Source organism: Quercus robur, chromosome 3 (genome assembly GCF_932294415.1).
Source record: "Quercus robur chromosome 3, dhQueRobu3.1, whole genome shotgun sequence".
NCBI classification, from domain to species: domain Eukaryota; kingdom Viridiplantae; phylum Streptophyta; class Magnoliopsida; order Fagales; family Fagaceae; genus Quercus; species Quercus robur.
Genome location: NC_065536.1, coordinates 38,298,858 through 38,322,360, shown reverse-complemented (window position 1 = coordinate 38,322,360; position 23,503 = coordinate 38,298,858). Strand labels below are relative to the sequence as shown.

General features: G+C 36.2%; 1 protein-coding gene across 4 annotated transcripts in view; it reads left to right on the top strand.

Annotated features, from left to right (window-relative positions):
- Positions 1-22,918, top strand: part of LOC126717966 (myosin-1) — a 33,451-nt gene extending 10,533 nt beyond the window's left edge. For all 4 annotated transcript variants that reach the window (XM_050419975.1, XM_050419974.1, XM_050419973.1 and 1 more), the window contains exons 13-24: positions 2,334-2,452; positions 4,066-4,218; positions 4,309-4,398; positions 12,078-12,155; positions 13,923-14,081; positions 14,425-14,631; positions 14,962-15,167; positions 15,323-15,458; positions 19,429-19,558; positions 19,657-19,803; positions 20,975-21,042; positions 21,884-22,918. In XM_050419975.1, coding sequence (XP_050275932.1) covers positions 2,334-2,452; positions 4,066-4,218; positions 4,309-4,398; positions 12,078-12,155; positions 13,923-14,081; positions 14,425-14,631; positions 14,962-15,167; positions 15,323-15,458; positions 19,429-19,558; positions 19,657-19,803; positions 20,975-21,042; positions 21,884-22,537 — 2,147 coding nt within the window. In that variant the 3' untranslated portion in view covers positions 22,538-22,918. The remainder of the gene's footprint in view (positions 1-2,333; positions 2,453-4,065; positions 4,219-4,308; positions 4,399-12,077; positions 12,156-13,922; positions 14,082-14,424; positions 14,632-14,961; positions 15,168-15,322; positions 15,459-19,428; positions 19,559-19,656; positions 19,804-20,974; positions 21,043-21,883) is intronic.
- The last annotated feature ends 585 nt before the right edge of the window (positions 22,919-23,503 follow it).

Sequence of the window (23,503 nt, the reverse complement as noted above, 5' to 3'; positions counted from 1 at the left end):
ATTTTTGGAGACTTGTGCTGCATTGTTTGATGTGTTGTATTTGGAGCAAAAGGAATTCTAGATGCTTTGAGGGATGTGAACGGTTATTGCTAAAGATTAAGTCCTTTTTCTTACATATTCTCCTTGATTGGAATATAGCTTTGTTGCATTTTTATTTTATTTTTTCCTTCCTGTTTTGCTTGATCATTGTAATTTTGGTTCTTGATTTTTGCCCCCATAGTACATCCCCAATGTACTCGGGTTGGCTGTTTTTTTATTAATACAATTTTACGTTATCTATCCAAAAAATAAAAACAAATTCAAACCAAATTAAATAACATTTGACAAAACAAAATAATATAATAACATAACTACATGTAATTGTTATGCTTGTTTGTTTGTTTTTTTGTTCTTTTTTTTTTTTCATAAAACAACACTAGCTTGTAGTTGTATTTTCTTAATAGGATATATCAAAACCCATTCACAGGAAAATTTTCCCTTTGCTTCAGAACAAAGTACTCCTTAGATTTACTATCATTGATTGTCATAGTAAAGTGAAAAGAAATGATGTGAAGTTAAATGTAAAAACTGCCTAACATAAATGCTAGAAACAATTAAAAGTTATTCTGAAAAAAAAAAAAAAATCTCAAGGTGGGGGAAAAAGCATGAGCACCACGTTGGTCCAAGCGGTAGAGTTTGTCCTTTACGAAACGCAAGAAAGACCAAGAGTCTTAGGCAGTGGGGTGGTAGGTTCACCATTGGGTACACAAATCTAGGAGGACTGCGATCCGTGGCTACTACTACCGAGGTTTCCGGGCAGCATACACAATTCATATCACAATTTCAATCATGCAAATAATGTTATGACAAGCAAAAATGACATTTTATTAAAGCAATAAAACAAACAATGATAGGGGTTGGCCACCATAACCTAAACTAGAATCTAGCCCTTAAAACCCCCAGTGGAGACACCACTGTGAGCGACTGCGAACTCAGCTTGCCAATTTTTCCCAAACTAGGTCTAACCTGCAGAACCAAGCTTAGAGAATGCGGAGAGCCCAATAATTGCAATCTGTATAATCCCCCATTTATGAATCCAACGGTCATGATCAACCTATATCTCCGAATGCAATGGTCATAACAACAACCACGTGCACAAATATCCAGAACATAGATTCAGACTCTCTCTCTATAAAGCTTAGATTCCATTTTTAAATTTGGATATTTGTTGCTAGTAGCTAGGTGCCACTGTGAGCTAGGAGTGGGGTGCTGCTGACTGTTGAGATGAAAGGCAAGAGCAAGACTGCAAGAGAGATGAGAGATGAGAGGCGAGAGAGTCATGATGAAGAACTGAAGAAATGTGTAATTGGAAATTTAGGGTCTGATTGGGTTGGGGGATTACAAAACTGTCTGTAGTTTTTGAGGACAAAAGCAACTGTTTCAAGCTGGTTGAAACACATATTTTGACTGAAATGACCAAAACTTGCCAAAGCGCTTCAAACACGTCGTGATCTATTAGTGATACAGAACATGGGAGTGTTTTGTACTGGTATGGTAAATACTGACCATACTGGCTAGTACGAAATAGTGTTAAAAACTTTGGGAAGGGTGGAAGGCTGAGAGACACTTCCCTAATTAAGGGGGAGTGCTGGCATGAGAAGGAAAAAATGAGGAAAAACCTTAATTAGGGGGAGTGTTTCGTAGTGATACAGAACATTGGAGTGTTTTGTACTAGTACGGTAAATACCGGTCTGTAGTTGCATTTAACCAAAATACTTTAGTTGAAGAGGCCATTTTGTTAATAAATCTTTGTTTCTCATGGTCCTAAATTTCTGAAAAATTTAGTAAGAATTGGTTTTGGAAGATAATATAAACTCCTATGTTTTCTCTTTGTTCCTCTTGTCTGGCTTTGCAAATAGCGTAGTTGGTCTAAATCTCATCCAGTGCAAGAATGTCTAACCATCTAATTTGTTTTCTGTACAAGGCTCAGAGTGAGGTGACACCTCTAAAATCTGGGAGTCGAAACAATTTCTCTGCTATCAATGTGTTGTCTGAAGCTGATTTGAACTGTTAATAATCTTATTGAGAAAACATGGTGATTCTAAATTGATTTCTCAGTAGCTGTTGCATTTGGGCTGGCTTCTTCTGTCAACAATCCTTTGTTATCTAGTGATTTTTTAGTCATCTCTTTCCTCTTGCTCTATCATATGAGTTATATACAAATTATACATTAAATCTCATGCATTTACTTATTTTTAAAAAATATTCTATGAATCTGATCTTCCTAGGTTTTATTTTTTTGTTTAATCAGTGCTCACATGTTCTTAATGTGAGGTGACTTGTTTTACTTTCAGGTCTGCTTAATGTTGCTAATTTAATTGGATGTGATGCTGGGGAGCTTAAGTTAGCTTTGTCAACTCGCAAGATGAGAGTTGGGAATGAAAATATTGTCCAAAAGCTAACTCTATCACAGGTAAGGAGACTTTCATGGTAAAACTTAAATCGTGCACAATGTAAATTTGGTACTAAGATAATAGGCAGAGATGACTCATCTCCCCAATATTTGTCATTAATGAATATCAATACTTTCATTCTTTTGTAATTCTCTTTTTGTTGGACTTTTGACATCACTTTATAGCTCTCTCTTATCATGTAAATACTGCTCAAAATGGATGTCAGCTACTTGATCAGGCTAAACTTTTACTTGAAAGATTATCTGTTGAGTTTTATTAGCCATTTGCATATCTGAATATCATGTTGGAGTGGTGTCATGTTATGAAATGTGTGTGAGACTTATGCATTTGGCTTCCCTTAAGTTGAGTCTTCTATCAGATATCTGGTTCCTCCTTTCTGACCCAACTGCTTTGTGGCTCACATGAGGTGCATGTAACATATTTTAAGCCTTTCTTTAGTATTGAAGCTCATGCTAAAAAGGATGTTGAGTTGCAATTGTGCGGTTTTAGTCTCTCTCTCTATTTAAGGATATCCTATAGTGGGAACATAATATAGTTGTGATTGCTGCATTTCCTTGTTTCTTAATTTGGCATGACTTGAGGCATGGGTGTTGGCATATATTACTGGGTCATTTCCCTTAGCGGTGGCTCATTAGATGTTAGCATGTATTAGTCAAGGCATATAAATTTGAACTTGAAATTCAAGTATTAAATGATTATATCAAATTGATCCATTTATACAGCGATAGCCAATGGTCTTTGACCAAATGGCACCTGCTCCCTCTTTAATGAGTGGAAGGTGATCTCATTGGTTAAATCCTACATAAGCACGCTTGTTATATTTATTGTTAAATTACCATTTGTCCCAACGGCTTAAACTGTTAGGAAATTGTGAGTTTAATCACTCAACCATTATTCTAATACTCCCCCTCACATGTGAGTCCAAACTCCCTCTTAATAAGTAGACTCAACACCTTGGATTTTTAACTTTTTAAATGGGGGGTAGAGTGGAGACTAGATTTGAATTGAAGACCACCTGCTTTAATATCATGATGAATTATTGATTGCCCCCAAAGCTTAACATGTTAGGAAATGGTGAATTTAATCACTTAAACCATTATTCTAACATTTACCTATAAAAACATTTAAAAAAAGAAAAAAGAAAAAAGTAAAACAAAGATGGTTGTCTTATGGCTTATTAGATGCTTTGAAATATACTCTTATATAACTTCATTTTTTGTGTCTTAGTTTAGTTTTTTACATTCTTACACAAGGTTATTCTCAATTTTAATATTTTCATTTTAAGAGCATGTAAGCTCCATAAGTGAAGGCTTATGATTCAGCAACTGATTATTTTAATGCCTTTCTTCATCTATTCATCTTTTTCAAATGTTTTTAGATTTAGTCTTTGGCTACCCTAGAATTATAGTCAAGGTTTTCAAGGTACTTAGAAAATGGGGTGACAATCTCGTCATTCTAGTATTGGATCTAATTTTGAAGTTTGCGGAATTTCAGAAGTTTTCTTTACATGTCAAAATATATGAATATGGTAGACTGTCTTTGAGTCTGACCAATTCTAGCCTCCTTGATGATTGAAAAAATTAAGTTTTTTCTTTTTTCTTTTTTCTTTCAGGCCATTGACACAAGAGATGCATTAGCGAAGTCAATATATGCTTGTTTGTTTGAGTGGCTGGTTGAACAAATTAACAAATCACTTGCAGTAGGCAAACGGCGTACTGGCAGATCCATCAGCATTCTTGATATCTATGGCTTTGAATCATTTGATGTATGTTTCATTTATGTTCTCTCTCTCTCTCTCTCTCTCTCTCCCCTTTTATTTAATAATTATTTATACAGATTTAATTTGTTTCTGCAGAGGAATAGCTTTGAACAATTCTGCATAAATTATGCAAATGAGAGATTGCAGCAACACTTTAATCGCCATCTATTCAAGTTAGAACAAGAGGTATTATCTTGTATTTTCTTTGTATAAATATGAAAATATGTGAGTATAAAACCAAACAGATTTGAGCAATCCTTGGTTTTCAAAGAGTGAACTCTTTCAATTATTTGCAAAAAGAAAATGGAATCCATATTGTTAAAGTCTGGGGAATAATAAGGTACATGGAATAGACCTTTTATTAGAATATCTATTTGGTCATTTGGTTGCACTTTCATTTCGGGGAATAATAATTACCCTAAAGTGAGGAACTATTCCTTGATGCATGAAATAGAATAACTATTCCTTGATGTACGAAATAATTAAGCAATTGCTGCTTTGCTCCTTGGGCATTCTCTCTTTACTACTTAATTTCCATTCCAATCCTAAATTGCCTTCTCTTCTCACTCTCCATTGTCTGATCAAACACTATCATCATCCAAAACATTAATCTCAACTGTCATTTGATCCTCACTAGCACCATTTTAAGTCCCATTGGAGCCACCTTCACTCTCTCTACTGTAAAAGCTTCCATCTTGACGAATTTTCCTCAAGTACCCTCCTCCTTGCCCTTAGTCTCTTCTGCTGGACCCAACACAAGTCCCTTTTGCAACTGCAACCACTACTCCACCATTGTCGATATTCTTCTTCTTTTTGATAAGTAATGGAAATTTTATTCAAACATTAAAAAAAACAGTCACCCTATACCCAATGTATACAGCTGTGGATCAATACAATCAAGAACACAAATTATAAGCATCCATCAAATCATAAATCGAAGAAATAGAATGGCTTCCTATGATAGACATCCAATCTGGTATCGTTCTAAAAATGAAAAGTTTTAGATCAATTACCATCCTTTCAAAATCCTCATAACACCAGTTGTTTCTCTTCCTACCAAATGCACCACATCAAACAAGGAGGGACAGCCTCCACCATTGTTGATATTCTTACTCAGGCCTGCCTCATCTAATTCTCCTCGCCTAGATTACAGTAGAGGTAAATTGTGTATGCTTGGCATTATTGAGGATATTGATAATAAAATCTTTGAAAAAAAAAAGCTGGTTGGAATTTTTTTTTTGTTTATATATAAAAAGCATTTATTTTTATATATATCAGAGACAGATCTAAAGTAATAAATAAATTGTGGAAACAAATTTGAGATTCTCTTTCAATATTACAACCAAAGAAATGAAAGAAAATGGTTATTCTATTACAACAGCTCCTGTTCCTATTGATTCCTATATCCTGCTTGATTTTCATTTAGTATACCAAACATACCCTATTTTAGAACCAAACTATCATCCTGATTCTGTATAGTACTTTATTAAAAAAAAAAGAGGACAAAGCTTTTTGTTTTGTTTTTTTTCTTGCTTGTTTTTGACAACTATTCAGAAAAGGTAGGAGAGAAACGGAATAAAAACTTTATGAGCTTTGGAATCTGAAAGTGCAGTGCTGAAATTTTGAATTTTCTTACTTTTTTGTTTACAAAAAGGCCACTGCTATGTTGATTAGAAAATATGTTTCATTCTTTCTTTCTTTCTTTCTTTCTTCTTCTTCTTCTTCTTTTTGGCTTACAACAAGTGGGGGGAAGAGGGATTCGAACCCAAGCTCTCCCCACATGGGATACTGGAGAGTGCCAGTGTGCCACAAGGCTCTTGGCAATATTGAATTTATTAAACCACATGCTGGAACCAGCTAGAATGATAACTAAAGCTTATTGACCTGCATTTATAAGGAAAAGTTTCTAATTTCTTGTTAGAATTCAAATTTCACATTGTCTGTTTTGTTTGAATTTTCAAATTCTGAAGTCATTTGTATTCTAACCTGAATCTGCTTGCGAATTACATCCATTGTGTTAGTAAAGTTTTAATTTGAGCTCTTCATCATTTTTGTGCTCAGTCAATGTTGCTTCACAATATAGATGCACTTATATACAGCATAAACCTGTATTTTAACTCTGGCTGTGAATTTGTTTATTTTTTTATTATTGATTGCTGGACTAGCCTGCCTTGGCTGTATGGATGGATGCCGGAGAACACTAAGAACCTTAACCCTCAGCTCCAATAAATGCAAGCCTTGCACAGAGTGCAATGGTCAAGCACAATTCTTTTAGATTTTTATTATGATTATTTTTTAATTTTTAAAAAAGAAGAATAAATTCTCAACTTCTACTGTAATGTGAACTGGATCAGATTGTTGGCATCCTCCTTAATTAATAAAATGAGAAGTTTATATGAGAAAGGCTTCACTAATAAATGGCTAAAGTGAAAATACACCCCTAAAGTTTGGGGGTCTTTGGATTTTTCACCCTGAAGTTTTAGAATTTGGATTTTACTTCCTTAAAGTTATTTTCTGTTTGCATCAGCGGCCCCTCCGTCCTTATTTTCTGTCAAGTGCCACATAAGGTTAAAAAAAAAAATGATGTGGCATCATTTTTTTGGTCTATGATTTGATGGATGCTTGTAATTTATGTATTTGATTATTGTGTTCCCCTGCTGTATACTTGGGTGACTCATTATTATGTTTTTGAATAAAATTTCCTTTACTTATCAAAAAAGAAAAGAAAATGATGTGGCATCATTTTATTGGATGAACTATACACATGTAGTAAGTTTATGTGGCACTTGATGGAAAATAAGGATGGAGGGTCCTCTGATGCAAACAGAATATAACTTTAAGAGGCTAAACTTCAAATTCTGAAACTTCAGGGTACAAAATTCAAAGACTCCCAAACTTTAGGGGTGTAGTTTGCTCTTTAGCCTTAATAAATAATGACCCCATATTCATGCTGAGACATGCATCCATGGAAACTGATTATATTCCCATTTTGATGTCTTTGCAACCACTCTTTTAATATAATGATGAACAACAAATTAAATGGTTTCTACATTGTTTACCACCAATACTCATTTGTGATTTGGTAGAGCCATGATGCCACTAGAGTAATGTAACGAATACAAGACAAATGATTAAAAAAAAAAAAAAACTAATTTACTAGTCTTAAAATATTAGAAAAGATGAATTACAAGAGCTCCAAAACCCTAGCTTTTAATTAATCATGGCCACAGTACCCGGGTGTATAAAAAATTGCTATAAGAAATATACAGATGAGGCTACATGGTAGACCATCTGTTGCTATGCAGGATGATGTCTGGTGCTCTCGCTTTTGAGGATTTGTAAATTGATGCCTAAGACAGTTGTCAGATGCTTGCCTTTTGGAAGTGATGATTTTTTTTTGTCATGATAGCTGCAAGATATGGGAGTATTGTTTTGCTTGTTCCCTGTCTGAATGGTATGGTTGGTCAAGTGGTCGAGTCCCATATCAAGTAGTCACTAAAAAACTCCCCAAGATATTGATTCTCCAACTTTCATAAACCAGAATCCCAACATAGATAATTGGACCTTCAATAGTTTTTATTCACTCGGGATATCTTTTAGTATATCTTTCCAAGTATCACTAATTTTTGTGGTATCCTGTTGCTAGAAGTAATGTCTGTTTTAGGTAGTGCCATTGTTTCTTTGTTTTTTTTTTTTGATAAGTAAAAAAGAAGTATATTAAGAGATCTACCTCATGAAAACAGAGGCAGAACAGAAAGTACAGAACAAACAGAAAAAAGAGAACTAGAAAACAAACAGAAAGCAACAAAAACTAAGTACAGAGAAGAGAACAAAGGAACAAAGGGAGGGAATCACTAGAGGTGAGTCCCCAAGCCCTAGACCAATCAAAAAGAGAACCACAAAAATAAGCTAGCAACTGGTCATCGGATCTGTCCCTGTCCTCAAAAGTTCGCCAATTCCGCTCCCTCCAAATACACCACAAAAGGCACAACGGAGCTAAATTCCAAATGCTAGAAGAGTGCTTTCCAAACCAGTTCCACCAGCTGAAGAGCATTTCTGCAACCGATCTAGGCAAGACCCAAAAAATCCCAAAAGATCTGAAAATCAAGCTCCACAACTTATAAGCTTTTTCACAATGGAGAAGCAAATGGTTCACCGTCTCCCCATTGCAACGACACATAATGCACAAATCAACCAGCTCGAAGCCTCTACGCCGCAAAGTGTCCCCTGTAAGAATCTTCTCCCAAGCCGCCGTCCAAACAAAGAAAGAGACGTACGTAGGGGCCTTAACCTTCCAAATACCTTTCCAAGGAAAAGTAAAAGGAAAGGGGCTTCGAAGCTTGTCGTAAAAGGAGCGAATATTGAAGTCCCCCTTCTTCGACAATTTCCAAGCCATGCGGTCTTCTTGCTCGGAGTGAGGTAAACAAGAATCCAAGGTATGGAGAAAATTAACCACCTCTCCCATCTCCCAATCATTAGGATCCCTAAGAAAAGGAACCTTCCAACTTCTACGAGCCTCGGTCCCCAACCTTTCGAGAGATGAGGCCACAGAAGCCTCTCTATTAGAAACAATCCCATACACAACCGGGAAGGAGAGATGGAGTGGAGAGTCCCCACACCATTGATCTGTCCAAAACTTCACTCTATCCCCCACCCCAATCTCAAACCGGATAAACTTGCTAAAAATCTCCCAACTTTTTCGGATACTTCTCCATAAACCACACCCATGAACACCCCTACCCAACTTAGAAGACCAACCCCCCCACTCTTCCCCAAACTTCAAAGCTACAACCCTCCTCCAAAGACGAGACTCCTCAACCCCAAACCGCCATAACCACTTTCCAAGCAAAGCTTTATTAAAGGTAGTTAATTTCCTGATACCCAAGCCACCATTAACCTTAGGAGCACACACCTTATCCCACCCCACCAAATGAACCTTCGACTCCCCCCACAGGAAGTCCCTCTGAATCTTCTCAATTTTATTAGTCACATGCGACGGAATGGTGAAGAGAGATAAATAGTAAGTAGGAAGGCTAGAAAGCGTACTCTTGAGCAGCGTCAATCTTCCGCCTTTTGACAAATACAACTTCTTCCACTCGGCTAACCTCCGATTAATCTTCTCCAATATAGGATTCCAAATAGAGGAGGATTTATGAGACGCCCCCAAAGGCATACCAAGGTAGGTCATTGGCAAGGACCCAATCCGGCAACCCAAAATCTCTGCCTAGGCATGAATATTATTAACCTCCCCTACTGGAACCATCTCGCTCTTCAGGACATTAACCTTCAAACCAGTCACAGCCTGACAACAAAGGAGAAGCATCCGTACATGAAGGATCTGATCCACGTCCGCATCACAAAACAAAATAGTATCATCCGCAAATAGAAGGTGCGAGACACATTCCCCTTCACCCCGTCTTCCAACAGCCTTGAAACCCCTAATCAGGCCGGCACCTTCAACTCTTTTCAACATCCTACTTAAGACCTCCATCATGACAAGAAATAACAAAGGAGATAGCGGATCCCCTTGCCTCAGACCCCTCGTGCTCCCAAAAAAGTCAGCAGGAGCCCCATTGATCAGAATAGAAAACTGGACAGTCGAGATACAAGTGCGGATCCAACTACACCACTTTTCCCCGAAACCCATTCTCTTCAAAAGGTCCAGAAGAGCCTCCCAATTCACATGATCATAAGCTTTCTCAATGTCTAGCTTACAAATGACCCCCGGGACATTACTCTTCACTCGACTATCAACGCATTCATTAGCAATAAGAACTGAGTCAAGAATCTGTCTTCCTCCCACAAAACTATTCTGAGACTCAGAAATTAGATGATCTAAGACCAGTTTCAAACGATTCGCCAAAACCTTAGACAGGATCTTGTACATGCTCCCCACCAAGCTAATAGGCCTGAAATCTCGAATATTGGAAGCATCATTCTTCTTAGGAATGAGAACTAAGAAGGTAGCATTCAAAGATTTCTCAAACTTACTATGTTGATAGACCTCCTCAAAAACTGTTAGGACATCCCTTTCCACCACTCTCCAGCAATGGTGGAAAAAGGCCATAGAGAAGCCATCTGGAACTGGAGCTTTATCTCCGGCCAGCTCGTTAACGGCTAGAAGAATTTCCTCCTTCTCAAACCTCCTTTCAAGCCATCCCCTTTCCGACCCATCTATCTGATCAAACTCCAAACCTTCCACAAAAGGTCTCCATTCCTCCGTCTCCTGATACAGATTTTTATAAAAGTTTACTGCCTGGGCAGCCACCTCGGAGGACCATTCAAATTTTAGATTTTAAAGTTTTTGGAGGACCTTTTGAATGCTCCTCTGTATTGTTTCTTTGCTCTTTAATAAATTTCTGGGGCAATTATAGCTATTCAGCATAAGCTATGAGATATCTTGCAGTGTTAACCATAAACTATAAACTTTTGCAATCAACAACCTAATTGATATTAGTTTGCAATGTCCAGTTTACCATCCAAATTTATTGTCAAAAATAACAAATGAGGCGGCTAGTTGGATAGCGTGGTGTACTTATATGTCAAATTAATAGATTAGTTCCCATTTCAAATGGGAAAAAAAAAATGAATAGCTCCTTTTAATTTACAATATCCACCCATGCTTTACATGTACATTAATTGCGCCCTTATTATGCTTTTTCAATGATATTACTTATGAAAAATTGGGTAAATAATACTTTTGGTCAGTTAAAAATATGGTAAGTATGATTCTGGTCCTTCAAATTTAGAAAGTTCAATTTTGGTTCCTCAAATTTCAAAATGGGAACAATTTAGTTCCGTCATCTAATTTTTTTGTTTACGTGGCCCCCAATATTTGAAGGACCAAAAATTCAAGCAAGAAATGGACAGAAAGTAGGAGGGATGAACTTGTTCCATTTTTGAAATGTAAATGATTGAATTAGAAATTTTTTAATGTGAAGGACAAAAATTGTCGAACTTAAAAATTTTAGGGAACAAAAGTATAGTTTACCCTATAAAAGTTACAGTATCTACCCCTAACAAGCCCACTTATATATTAATGTTAATATTTAGTTTAAGTAGTGGGGTGGATATTATAAATTAATTTCGAAGTTGAGTGTTAATTTCAAAAAGTAATGATTTAGAATCCATTTGGGAACAGCTTATTTAGTTGAAACTGAAAACTTTTTGTTGAAAGTACTGTAGATAAAGCTAAAAGGTAGCTGAAATAGTTCAGTGGGACTCGTGAATAGTACAAAAAAATGCAATGGGACCTATGAATAGTAGTAAAAATAAGTTGAATAATAGCAAAAATAAGCTATATAGTAAAAAAAAGTTAGTTTTTTAAGCCAATGTCAAACGCAACCTTAGGGTGGACATTGCAAATGACCCTATTATTTTATGTTGGATATCTACAAATAGCGATAAAATTCTTTGCTTATTATTAGGATAATGGTTAATTGATTAAATTCACTCTTTCTTATCAATTTAAGCTTCTAGAATAAATGAAAATTTATCCTAGTATCAGAGTAGGTGTTACAGGGCTCGTCTTTGCTTAAAAAAATCAGTGTTGGGCCCTACTTATTGAGGGTGAGTTTAGGCATTGTCATGAAAGGGGGGGGGGGGGGGGGTGTTAGAATAACGATTTAGTGATTAGTTCACAATTTCATATTAGTTTAAACTTTTAGGACAACTGGTAATTTATCAATTATCATATATGAGGCTAATTTGTGTTTGTCAATTAGGGTGTTGGTGTAATTTTGAATATAAATATAAGTAATCTCTGAGGTATGAAGAAATAGTGATAATAATGTTTTGTATTATTTTATCTTGAGAGAGCGCAGAAAACATGGTTACTTCTATTGACTGTCCATGTTCATTTTCAGGAATATATCCAAGATGGCATTGACTGGGCAAAAGTTGATTTTGAAGACAACCAGGATTGTCTTAGTCTTTTTGAAAAGGTACAGAACTTTATGCATTAGATTCTGGGTGTGCCTTATTTCCCAATCTTTAGTATTGAAAGTAATTATTAAATTTTATACTACAGTGCGGTAGATGTTATCTTTGTTATGAATGGCATGGTCTTCCATACTTAAAAAATTTATGATGGCAACTTGGAAAGGTGGATATCTATTAAATCTTCATATTATGTATGTATGAAATCTTCGGTAGATGTTTGCAAAATATTTCTTGTGCAGTAGACAGATCTGCATTATTATCTTCTGTACAAAAAGATTATGGTCACTGGCTGTGACAGTTTTATGTCAATTGTAGAGGACTGGTCGTTATTCAGTTAGTTTGGTTTTAGTTCTATGATAATGAAGTGTACATAGACACTCTAATGTAGATAGTGGATGTTTGGGAAATATATTGTTTGATTGGGTAATTTATAGCAGTAAAGGACTAGTTTAGAAATATATTATCTCCTTTTTCATTTTCATTAACATTTACCTATCAAAAAAAAAAAAAAATCATGTAGAGTCGAGAAAAAAAAGTTCAGTTGCTAGGGAAAAAATGTTGTGTTTCCTATGGCGGTGTCCTCTTATGACACATTGGTTAAAATTCTGGACTTTTTTGGCATTTGCTAGGGTATCTTCTAGGTTTTTTATGTTACTAATGGGTGAGTCTTGTGTTTGGAGTGTCATTACTTTCTTCCAGCTCATGTATCAAAAGTTAGCCAGTTGTCATTAAAAGGGTTGTACCTGCTTCTGCAGCTTATTCCTGTTTTAATAATAATTTTCTTAGAAAGGTTGCTATTTATCAATACAGGGAGGATCATGTTCAATATGCATGATGTAGCTCCAAGCCTGCATACTGGGCTGGACAGGCTGGGCAAAAAGATTATTTGTCTATATCTTTATCAGCTATGCCTAAGTTGATATGCTCTATTAATCACGTTTCTAATTAACATACCTTCATCAAGTACAATGCTTTGGTCAAACTCTGGTGAAATCTTGATCATGTAGATTCTCAAGTTGTCATAACTAGAGCAATTCTATTGAATTTTTGTGATTCAGTTTGCTTTCGGAGCTCTTGAGAACATTATTGAGAGTGTAGGTTGAAGCTTTTTTCAAAAATATTAAAGATTTTGGAATTTGACTCTGTTATGTTTGATGTAGTGTATTTGGAAGGAACACAATTTTCTTACTTTTGAAGATGTGGAGAAATCAAAGGATCAGCTTCTAGCTCCTTTGTTGGCACTTTGTTTGATTGAGTTCGGGTTTGGGGACTCACATCTAGTGAATCCATCCTGATGTTTGTAGATTTTCTTCTTTCTTGTGCATAGCTTTTGTTTCTTTTCTATTTTTTGGCTGCTTTATGTTTTTCTTGCATAAAGTAGACCTTTAATAAAACTATTTCTTACCTATCAAAAAAAGAAAAAGAAAAAAAAGAAGAGCTTTTGTACTTTTTTATTTTTCTGATAAGTAAAAGAATTTACTAAAAATGGAATAGGTCAGTGCCCTAGTAGTACACTGGAAATATTCAAAAGAAAGGGCTACTGCGGCTGCAATTGAACTGATATGGGGGAGCTTCTTGTTTGTTCTTGGCTTGATGAAACATATAGCTTGAGTTTTTCCTTTCGTTTCTAATCTCTTGTTTAATGACGATGTTAAGGTCATAAGTAAAAGAATGAAAATAAGAGCCAAATTTCTAATGCTTATCATAGCTGCTAATTCTGCCTATCATTTGCAAATTGGATTTATAAATTGCATTTCCTTTATATGCAGAAACCATTGGGATTATTGTCCCTGCTGGATGAGGAGTCAACTTTTCCGAATGGCACGGATTTGACCTTTGCAAACAAGCTTAAGCAGCATCTCAATTCTAATTCTTATTTCAGAGGAGAACGAGGAAAAGCCTTTTCTGTCTGTCACTATGCAGGGGAGGTACTCACCTTGTCATTAATAGTTGTATTCACCTTGTCATTAATAGTTCATGGCAGTCTTGTCTCAAGTGCATGGTACCTTCTTATCTAGAGGTGATCTAGCAATCTGATCCTGTTTCATTGTATGAGATATAAATCATTTGTCTGATCCCATATGTATTAGGAACTTATAATGAACCAATGCCATAAGTGCTGTTTGTTAGATTGTCAAGTTTACAAAATGTTGTCTACAACGTTGTTCTGACTGAGAAAAATGCTAATTAACAGGAAAAACTTTAATTGTTTTAGTTTATTCTGTTCTTGCTACCTGACTGTTAGATAGTTCACATTGCTCGCCCACTCAGGTTACGTATGACACGACTGGATTTCTGGAAAAGAACAGGGACTTGTTGCATCTGGATTCCATTCAACTTTTGTCTTCATGCTCTTGCCACCTTCCTCAGATATTTGCTTCCAGTATGCTAACACAATCTGAGAAGCCTGTAGTAGGTCCTTTATATAAATTAGGTGGAGCAGATTCCCAAAAGCTAAGTGTCGCAACAAAATTTAAGGTAAACTACTTTCCAGTTGTGGGTGTTCCTCAACTTGATCTTGCATTCGACATTTGCAACAAATTAGTGTTAACTTTTTATGAAATTTATTGTTGTGGAAGACTAGATCATTTATATTGATATTGACACAAGACTCTTGACCCACTTACAAATGAGCTAGCTCATTTATTGTTGTGGAAGGCTAGCTCAATATCAACCCACTTATAATTTTAAGTAGAGGGTGAGGTTGTGGGTTCATGATCCATTGTGTAGCTTACCAATTCATTTTTTTAGTAGGGTTAGTTCATCTGCCCATTGAATTGCTTTTATTTACTTTTGTTGGTAATTTAGGGTCAACTATTCCAACTGATGCAACGCCTAGAAAGCACCACACCACATTTCATACGTTGTATCAAGCCCAATAACCTTCAATCTCCTGGATTGTACGAGCAAACACTTGTACTGCAGCAGTTAAGATGTTGTGGAGTCCTAGAAGTAGTTCGAATATCAAGATCTGGCTTTCCCACCCGAATGTCGCACCAAAAGTTTGCCAGAAGGTAAAGAAAGATATTTTATCTTCAGTTACAGCTCTAAAATTATTTATCGCATTTCCAATTATCTAATTGATTTCTACTTTTTCCCCTTTTTTTGTTTTTTGTTTTTTGTTTTTTTTTTTGGGGGGGTGGGGGTGGGGGGGTGAATCTTGCATCAGATATGGTTTTCTTCTGCTGGAGAATGTCACATCACAGGATCCACTTAGTGTTTCAGTTGCGATTCTTCATCAGTTCAATATCTTGCCAGAGATGTATCAAGTTGGCTATACAAAATTGTTTTTCCGAACTGGACAGGTAATATTTGAGATTGGTTTTTGACAAAGGTTTTTTTTCCTCTCTTAGGATAATTTTCTGGAAGGGTAGAGGGAATGGATGGTAGTGCTGGGCATTTATGCATATGGTTATTCATGGAAGATAAAATTGTGTAGGTTCTTAGAGCATTCATATTGGTTTAGCCAAAATTTTGTCTAAATTGTAGCTACATACACCCTACATCAAACTCTTTATCAATAATTTCTATTTTCATTAACATCTAAAAAAAAATTGTTTCTCTTCACAAATCTTCTCTCTCTCTCTCTCTCTCTCCTTACCCAATTGAATCCACATTGAGCCAATTCACCTGCAGAACCCATCGTCCCCTTGAAACACATATACTCGATACCCTTCAGTTGTGGTTGAACCAAACAGATCCCATTATTGCTGTCCACTCACCCAGTGGTTCCAATTATTGCAAGCTCTCCACTTCCACCAAGCCATCCCACTGCGTCGTTACTCCAAGTAAAGTCGATTGAAAGTGATCAGGTTGCTTTTGGTTGTGTATGGGCCTTGGGCGGTGGCCAGTGATGGATTTATGTGTTTTGGTGATTGGTGCTGGTGGTGATTTTTGGTTTTGATGGGGTTTGGTTGTAGTTGTCAATTGATTTGGGTTTCACATGAGAAAGATGCAACAATCGTGTTGTTGCAACAATCCATGTCCAAGATGTTTACCTTTGGGGAGGAGAGAGAGAAAGAGAGGTTAAGTAATAAATAAAAAGAGGAGAAATTAATTTTCTATGATCATGCTAGGCGTGGTGAGCTACTGTAGCTTTTTTACATTTTAACTAGCCAGAGAAATTAATTTGCTATGATACTACTAGGAATGCCAAGGGAATGTAGATTTTTTAAAACTTAGCTAGCTTGGTGGAACATGTGTTTTGGGCTGGGCTAGCTAGAATTTGGTTTAAAAACCATATGAGTAGCCTAATGTGAATGCTCTTAATGTTATTCAAGTCCTGCCTCCTACTGGGATGATAAAATAAATTGGGAAGACAAGTTATTTATAACTATGAGTGCATGTAATTGATCAATCACATTTCTGGAGAATGTTGTGAAGTGCTCCCAAGATTTAATGTCTTAGCCCATAGGACTCTGATTGTAGCCCATAGGACTGTGATTGAGTCAAGCTGAACAAAACTTTGGGCTGTTTGGGTCAAGCTTAGGAATATGTTGTTGGAGAGTAGCTTTGTGACTGTGTTAAGGAAAAAAAAATCTTGGTCTAGCAGGAGTCCACATGAAGATACTGCATAGTTAAGTAGAGAAAAAGGAGGCATGACTTTCTCTTTTATTTTAAAAGTTTTGTGCAGTGTGGACTGCAATTTTTGAAAATGGTGCAAAAGAATGCTATGGCCTACCGGATTCGTTGATAATTTTCCATAGATTGTAACACAATTTAATATGGGCTTAGTTGACTTGAGTTGAATTGAGGGGTTGAGAATTTTGTAAGCCTTATTGGTGATGATGGATTTTCTCCTCATCCGTGAACATAGAGAAGGTGTGCTGAACCAATAAAATCTTGTTTTTTATGCTTATGATTTGCATACTCTCTTTATTGTGATTTTATTTTATCTAGGGTGTGGACAAACACCTCTTTTTGATCAGTTGGAAAACATATTAGAAAAGCTTGCTTGCTTGAGCTCATGTTAGCTTGATTGGAAAATTGAGTCTAAGCTCAAGTTTGTTTGTTTTTTGGGTTGATATTGGACTTGAGCTTGAAGTGCCTTTGCAAATATCAGCATTAAGTCCATTATACCTCCTATTGTTAGATCAATTTTTAACAGCAACGTTAAGTGGAGGATAAAAAATGAGACTAGGGTCCGTTTGGGAACAGCTTATTTAGTTGAAACTGAAAACTTTTTGCTGAAAGTACTGTAGAAAAATGCTAAAAGCTAACTGAATAGTACAGTGAGATCCATGAATAGTACCAAAAAGTGCAATGAGACCTATGAATAATAGCAAAAATAAGCTAAAGACTTAATAAGCTGTGAGTTTCATCACTTCCCAAACACACTCTAGGAACACATAGATAGCTTAGAAACATCAATCCTAATCCCAAAAAGCCCACTATGAAAAGGTGTGGTTGGGGGGGGGGGGGGGGTTCTTGAGATGATGGCGGCAATGGAGTGAAACAACCCTCATCCTTTTTCCCTAAAAGAAAAATGGTTAGAAGGATAATTAGATTCTTAATACATCTATATATCTCTGTTCCTGATCCTAAATTCCTAATTCAGCTTACTACTTGGCCAATATGAGTTTGTTTATGAGGTCATTTTTCATGAGGCTAAAGGAGCTGACATTTCCTTGCTTGGAATCAGCTTTTCTGTTACACAAGTTGCTAAATCTGTTCATTTACAAAACAAAATTAAGTGAAACTTTTTTTTTTTTTGAAAAGTAAGAAAGATTTTATTGGAAATAAAGAAAGTACAGTGCACCCCTTGTACACAGGCAGTGTACTAGGGTAACACGAAACCATCACTGATCTCAGACATCTAGAAATTCTTTCAACTTGGAAAAAGATCAGCCATCCAATCATGCATAGTATGTAACAAAATCAATATTAAATCCAACAAAGTGCATTCTCTCCTAATGGTCCACATGATGCATGAAGGAATTGCACCCCAAAAAGCAGCACATCATCCAAATTCCCTTTCCAGCAGGCCAACAAATTCACAATCCTCTTGAGCATAGCCCAAAGAGGTCCAAACTGACAAAATGCAAAAACTAAAGCTGAGATGCATATTCACAATGGAGCATCTTTCCTCTAGTTGTTGACCTGTTGTCCACTAGAAAAAGGCTACTTTGGGATGAACCTTCACCCTCCAAATGCTTTTCCACAGGGTTTACCATGAGAAAGAACCTTACAATAAGACTTCACTAGAAAACATTTCTTTTAGCTGGAGTCCAACCTATCTGGTCTTCTCATCCCTTCCAACTTTGGAGGGGTAAAGAAGGGTAAAAAAATGATTTCAATGTCTCCAATTCCCAGTCCTTAATAGGCCTAATGAATGTGATATACCAAAGCATAGTGCCATTATTCCCACGCATAAAATCTCCTACAAAAGCCTCTATATCTTGAGCAATATTAAATAGTGCAGGAAAAGCCTCATGAAGAATCACCTCTCTATACTCTATACCACCAATCATGCAAAATCGATCATATTGGCCATCACCAATTTCAAATTTGATGAAAGTAAAAAATGCTCCCACCCATTACGGACATGATTGCAAAGACTTGCACCATAATGTTCATTGGTCATCTCAGACACCCAACCACCCCAGTCAGCATCATACCTGGTGTGTACCACTGTTCTCCACAATGTCTCCTTTTCCATGGCATAACACCCAAGCCATTTGCCTCCTTATGAACTAAGCTTAAAATTTTGCAAACAGCTTGGTTTATTTGCAGTCTTGCAGTCGCAACTCAGAATATTTGATGCTGCGCAAGAATTTATTATTATTATTTTATTTTCTCCTAAAAAAGTTCAGGTATCTTTTGAAGCATAAAGGGTGCAACTCATGTTATCAACCAGAGAAACCCTTATGTAAAAGGCTTCAACCATCAACCAACAAAGTGGTTTTTAGTCAACAAGTTTTTATGGGTTCGGTCAGAGTTAGCTTTTTTAGCCAATCTTCTGTTGGGTATAATTATGTGGAGAGTATTTTTGAACTTTGTTCCTTAATCATGATGTGGCTTTAAAGAAAACGTGATTGTTAGAATGAGAACTGGGCACGTGGCTCTAGATAGGGCTAAGTAGCTTAAAGTGATTTATGTAACTAGTCCCAATCAAATGGTATTAAAACTTATTTAAGTTGCAACTTTTTTGGTAGTGAAAGGCTTATTTCAACATTGTCTTAGTTTGTTCAGCATGGATGATATGCTGTTGTGAAAATGCAATCCATATAATTTCATTGATTACCAATATGAAAGTGTCAAGGGCAATGGATGCAGATTGGAGTACTTGAGGATACAAGAAACCGTACGCTCCACGGCATTCTACGGGTTCAAAGCTGCTTCAGAGGACACCAAGCACGCTGTTACCTTAAGGAGCTTAGAAGAGGAATTTCCATTCTTCAGTCATGTATTTCCCTTTTACAGCTCTACTTTGTTGAAATATTTCATACTCTGTTAAGAAGAAATTTCTTGCAAGAATTGATATTGTTGCATCCACTTATGCAGTTGTTCGGTCAGAAAAAACTAGAAAGGAATATGCAGTCTTACTGCAGAGACATAGAGCTGCTATTGTAATACAAAAGCAGATGAAAGCCAGGATTTCTAGGAAGAAATTGAAGAATCTTTGTGATGCCTCAATTCTGATACAATCAGGTAAAAATTTAAATTCTTAAGTTGTAGATCAAATCCTCTGATGCATGGTAATAGTGTTATTATTATATTCACTTCAGATATGATTTGCACAGAACTATTTAATAGATTCAATATGGGTAGTTTCAGCCCAAATTCAATGCACCAATTTGTTTATAAGAAAGAAAATTCAGAGCAAGTGCGTAATAAAATATAATTAAGAAATGGAAATGTTGAAAGTACTTGATTTTATTTGAAATTAGGGCAAATTACAGATACAACCCCTATTCTTAAAACATGTAGCTATCCTGTGCTTTATTTTCTGACACTTATCTCCCTTGTGGTTTATTCCTTAAGGTATGCGTAATCAAATATAATTTGAAATGGAAATGTTGAAAGTACATAATTATATTTGAAATTAGGAAAATTACATATACAACCCCTGTGGTACCCTTAAAACATGGATCTATCTTGTGCTTTATTTTGTGACACTAATCTCCCTCATGGTAACCATAAGGGATTTCTGTTTTAGCTTTTACAGAATTTGATGATGTGGCAAGTGCCAACATCACTTATTGAGAAAGAAATGAAGAAAAAGACCATTCTACCTAAGGCTAGTAGAGATCATTAAACTTCTAAGGTGACATGAACTTATCCCAGTCTGACAATCACTTCTACAACATAAGTGTTATGACAAAGTGGTCTTTCATCCAATTCTTTCTAAGTATAAACTGACAAAACACAAAGACTATAGATGAGATGCCTCACAGAGCTAACCACAGGGGCAGTGTCACAAAATAAAGCATAAAGTAATTCTGTGTTTTAAGTGTATACCACAAGGGTGGTGCTATGACAAGTGCCTTCCACCAAGTTCACCAAATGCAATAGGTTGCTGTTTGAGTCTGGGAATTAGCCTCTCCCAAACAAAAATTGGGGGTAAGGCTATCTATCAATATCCTCTCATAGACCCCGCAAAAGTGGGAACTTGTGCACTTGGTTCGACCACAAGGGTGTTATCTATAATTTTACCTTTTAGTTGATAACTGGAATGGGGCTGGAATAACTGATTCTATCAACCCAAGTAGGAACTGTTTAACATGGGTTACTTGAGTTTGAAATTATAACTAGATTGCCGACATTAAAGTCATTTGGCAAATGTTACCATACATTATATTTTTTTGGTGCTCTTTGGCAGTAATTCGTGGTTGGCTGGTCAGAAGATGCTCAGGAGATATAGGACTATTAAAATCTGGGGACATAAAGGTACTCCATATTCCTTGACAATGCTCCTTTTCTAACTTCTCAACTTTTCTGAACCAGCTTGCTTCTCTTCATTTTGATGTTATCAAATCAAATAATACATTATCTCCATGTATGTAATTAATGTTTATGCATGCTGTCTCATTCCCAAATTATTTACATTTTTTTTGCCCTACAAAAAATAATTGCTGGAAAATTTATGAGCCATTTTCTCCTCTATGCTACTGTGTTAAATCTCCTAAAAATATTACATATCAAGATCCAATCATGTGGATCAATTTTTGACCCAAAATAAAAAAATAAAAAATCAAATGGAGATACTAATGTCCATAGAAGTATCTTTGCTAATCTTGTATGGACAGCTTGTCTTTTGATGGTGTTGTAGTTTAATATAACATATTTTGCATGCAATGGTCCCTCTTATCTATTATCTATAATCTATAATATATATAAAACTGAAGCGTTTGACTTTTGGTTGACCTCTTCATATTGTTCCATATAAGTTTTTGAGGCCTCACAATTTTACACATCAGTATTATAATATATATATATATATATATATATTTTTTTATTGATTAAATTCTATCCTATATGACTCCTTTAGAATCTTACCATATCATATTTTCTTTAAATGATAGAGTAGAAAATTCCATATACAAAGACAATCATAATAAATACCTATTATTAATTATCATAATTATCAAATTTCACATTTAGACAAAAAAATAAAAGAGGGGAAAAAAATCATATTTTGTTAAACTTTCTAGTATTTTCCTGTGTATTGCACGAATTATCAACTGTTTCATTTGGTTTGACATAGTTCACAATTATGAATTCCAAACAGGCTAACGAGTCAGATGAGGTGCTGGTAAAATCTTCTTTCCTTGCTGAATTACAACGTCGAGTTCTGAAGGCTGAGGCTGCTCTGAGAGAAAAAGAAGAGGAGAATGACATTCTCCACCAACGTCTCCAACAGTATGAGAGTCGTTGGTCTGAATATGAGCTGAAAATGAAATCCATGGAAGAAGTGTGGCAGAAACAAATGAGATCCCTACAATCTAGCCTCTCCATTGCAAAGAAGAGCCTAGCCATTGATGATTCTGAAAGAAACTCTGATGCATCTGTAAATGCAAGTGATGACAGAGACTATAGCTCAGATATAGGAAGTAATCCTAGATCAGTTGAGAGCAATGGGTTGAGACCAATGAGTGCAGGTTTGAGTGTAATTAGCCGATTGGCTGAAGAATTTGAGCAGAGGAGTCAAGTATTTGGTGATGATGCTAAGTTCTTGGTGGAGGTAAAAACTGGTCAAGTCGACGCAAGTTTAAATCCAGACCGGGAACTTAGAAGGTTGAAGCAGATGTTCGAAGCATGGAAGAAGGATTATGGGGCAAGACTGCGGGAGACAAAGGTGGTTTTGCATAAGCTTGGAAATGAAGATGGTTCCACTGTGAAAAGGAAATGGTGGGGAAGGAGGAACAGCTCAAGGATAAATTAGAAGGTTATAATTGTCTGAATATTTTTTTGAGCCCCTTTCTATTTCTGTCTCTGGAAATTCTTAAGGAGGAACAACCCACTGTAGCAGGTTAATTGTCTCATCATCATTTGTTGTTAGCGCTTTTATATTTATGGTTGCGAGTTTGTTGCATAGAGCAATTGTGAAGAGTTTTTGGTGTTACACACGATTTGGTACACTACAGAGCCTAGTGATTCAAATATGTAAATCAATTTAAATATAGTTAGAGTTACTTCAGTATGAAATGCGAGTTGTCTACCGTAGGCATAGGAACTACTGGTCTTGAATGATGCTTTCACCTACTTATATCTGACAATATGGTTTGTGAATGATTGATTCCATTTGTTTTGCGTATAGCATTCACTTTGGGGCTCCTAACTTGTTCTCACCCTTTTGCAATTTGGGCAAATCTACAGTGAGCGTTCCAGGAAGTTTGTATTGCTGAGATGCTTCATGTGCTTTTTAAAAGTTATTATAGCTTATTATTTATTTATTTTTTTACGTATCAAAAACTGAAAGACCCCCAAATAAAATGTTTGTTTAAACCCGAACAATAAGTGGGGTCTTGCTTATAAAATCGTCGAACACAATTTTTGTTACTCCATAGACCGTAGTTGTACCTAAATATATACTTTCAATTCTGTGATAACAAACAGATTAAAATCACAAATTCATTGCCCGGTTATAAATCAATATAAGCTAATTTTTAGATTGCGTCTGACATGCTTTCATTCGTCTGGCACCTGTGGATCGCTATAGCAGTTGGTCAGTCCAATTGATCGACACCAGCCCGGTGGCAGTGAAACAACCTGTCCAGCACCAGTCGTCCAACACCCAATGGTGGCAGGCGACCAGGGCTGACAGATGACCAGGTCTGGCAGACAACCAAGGATACTTGGCTCCTCTGAATAAACACGAGACCCCTGGACTTGCACGCTAAGATCCTCC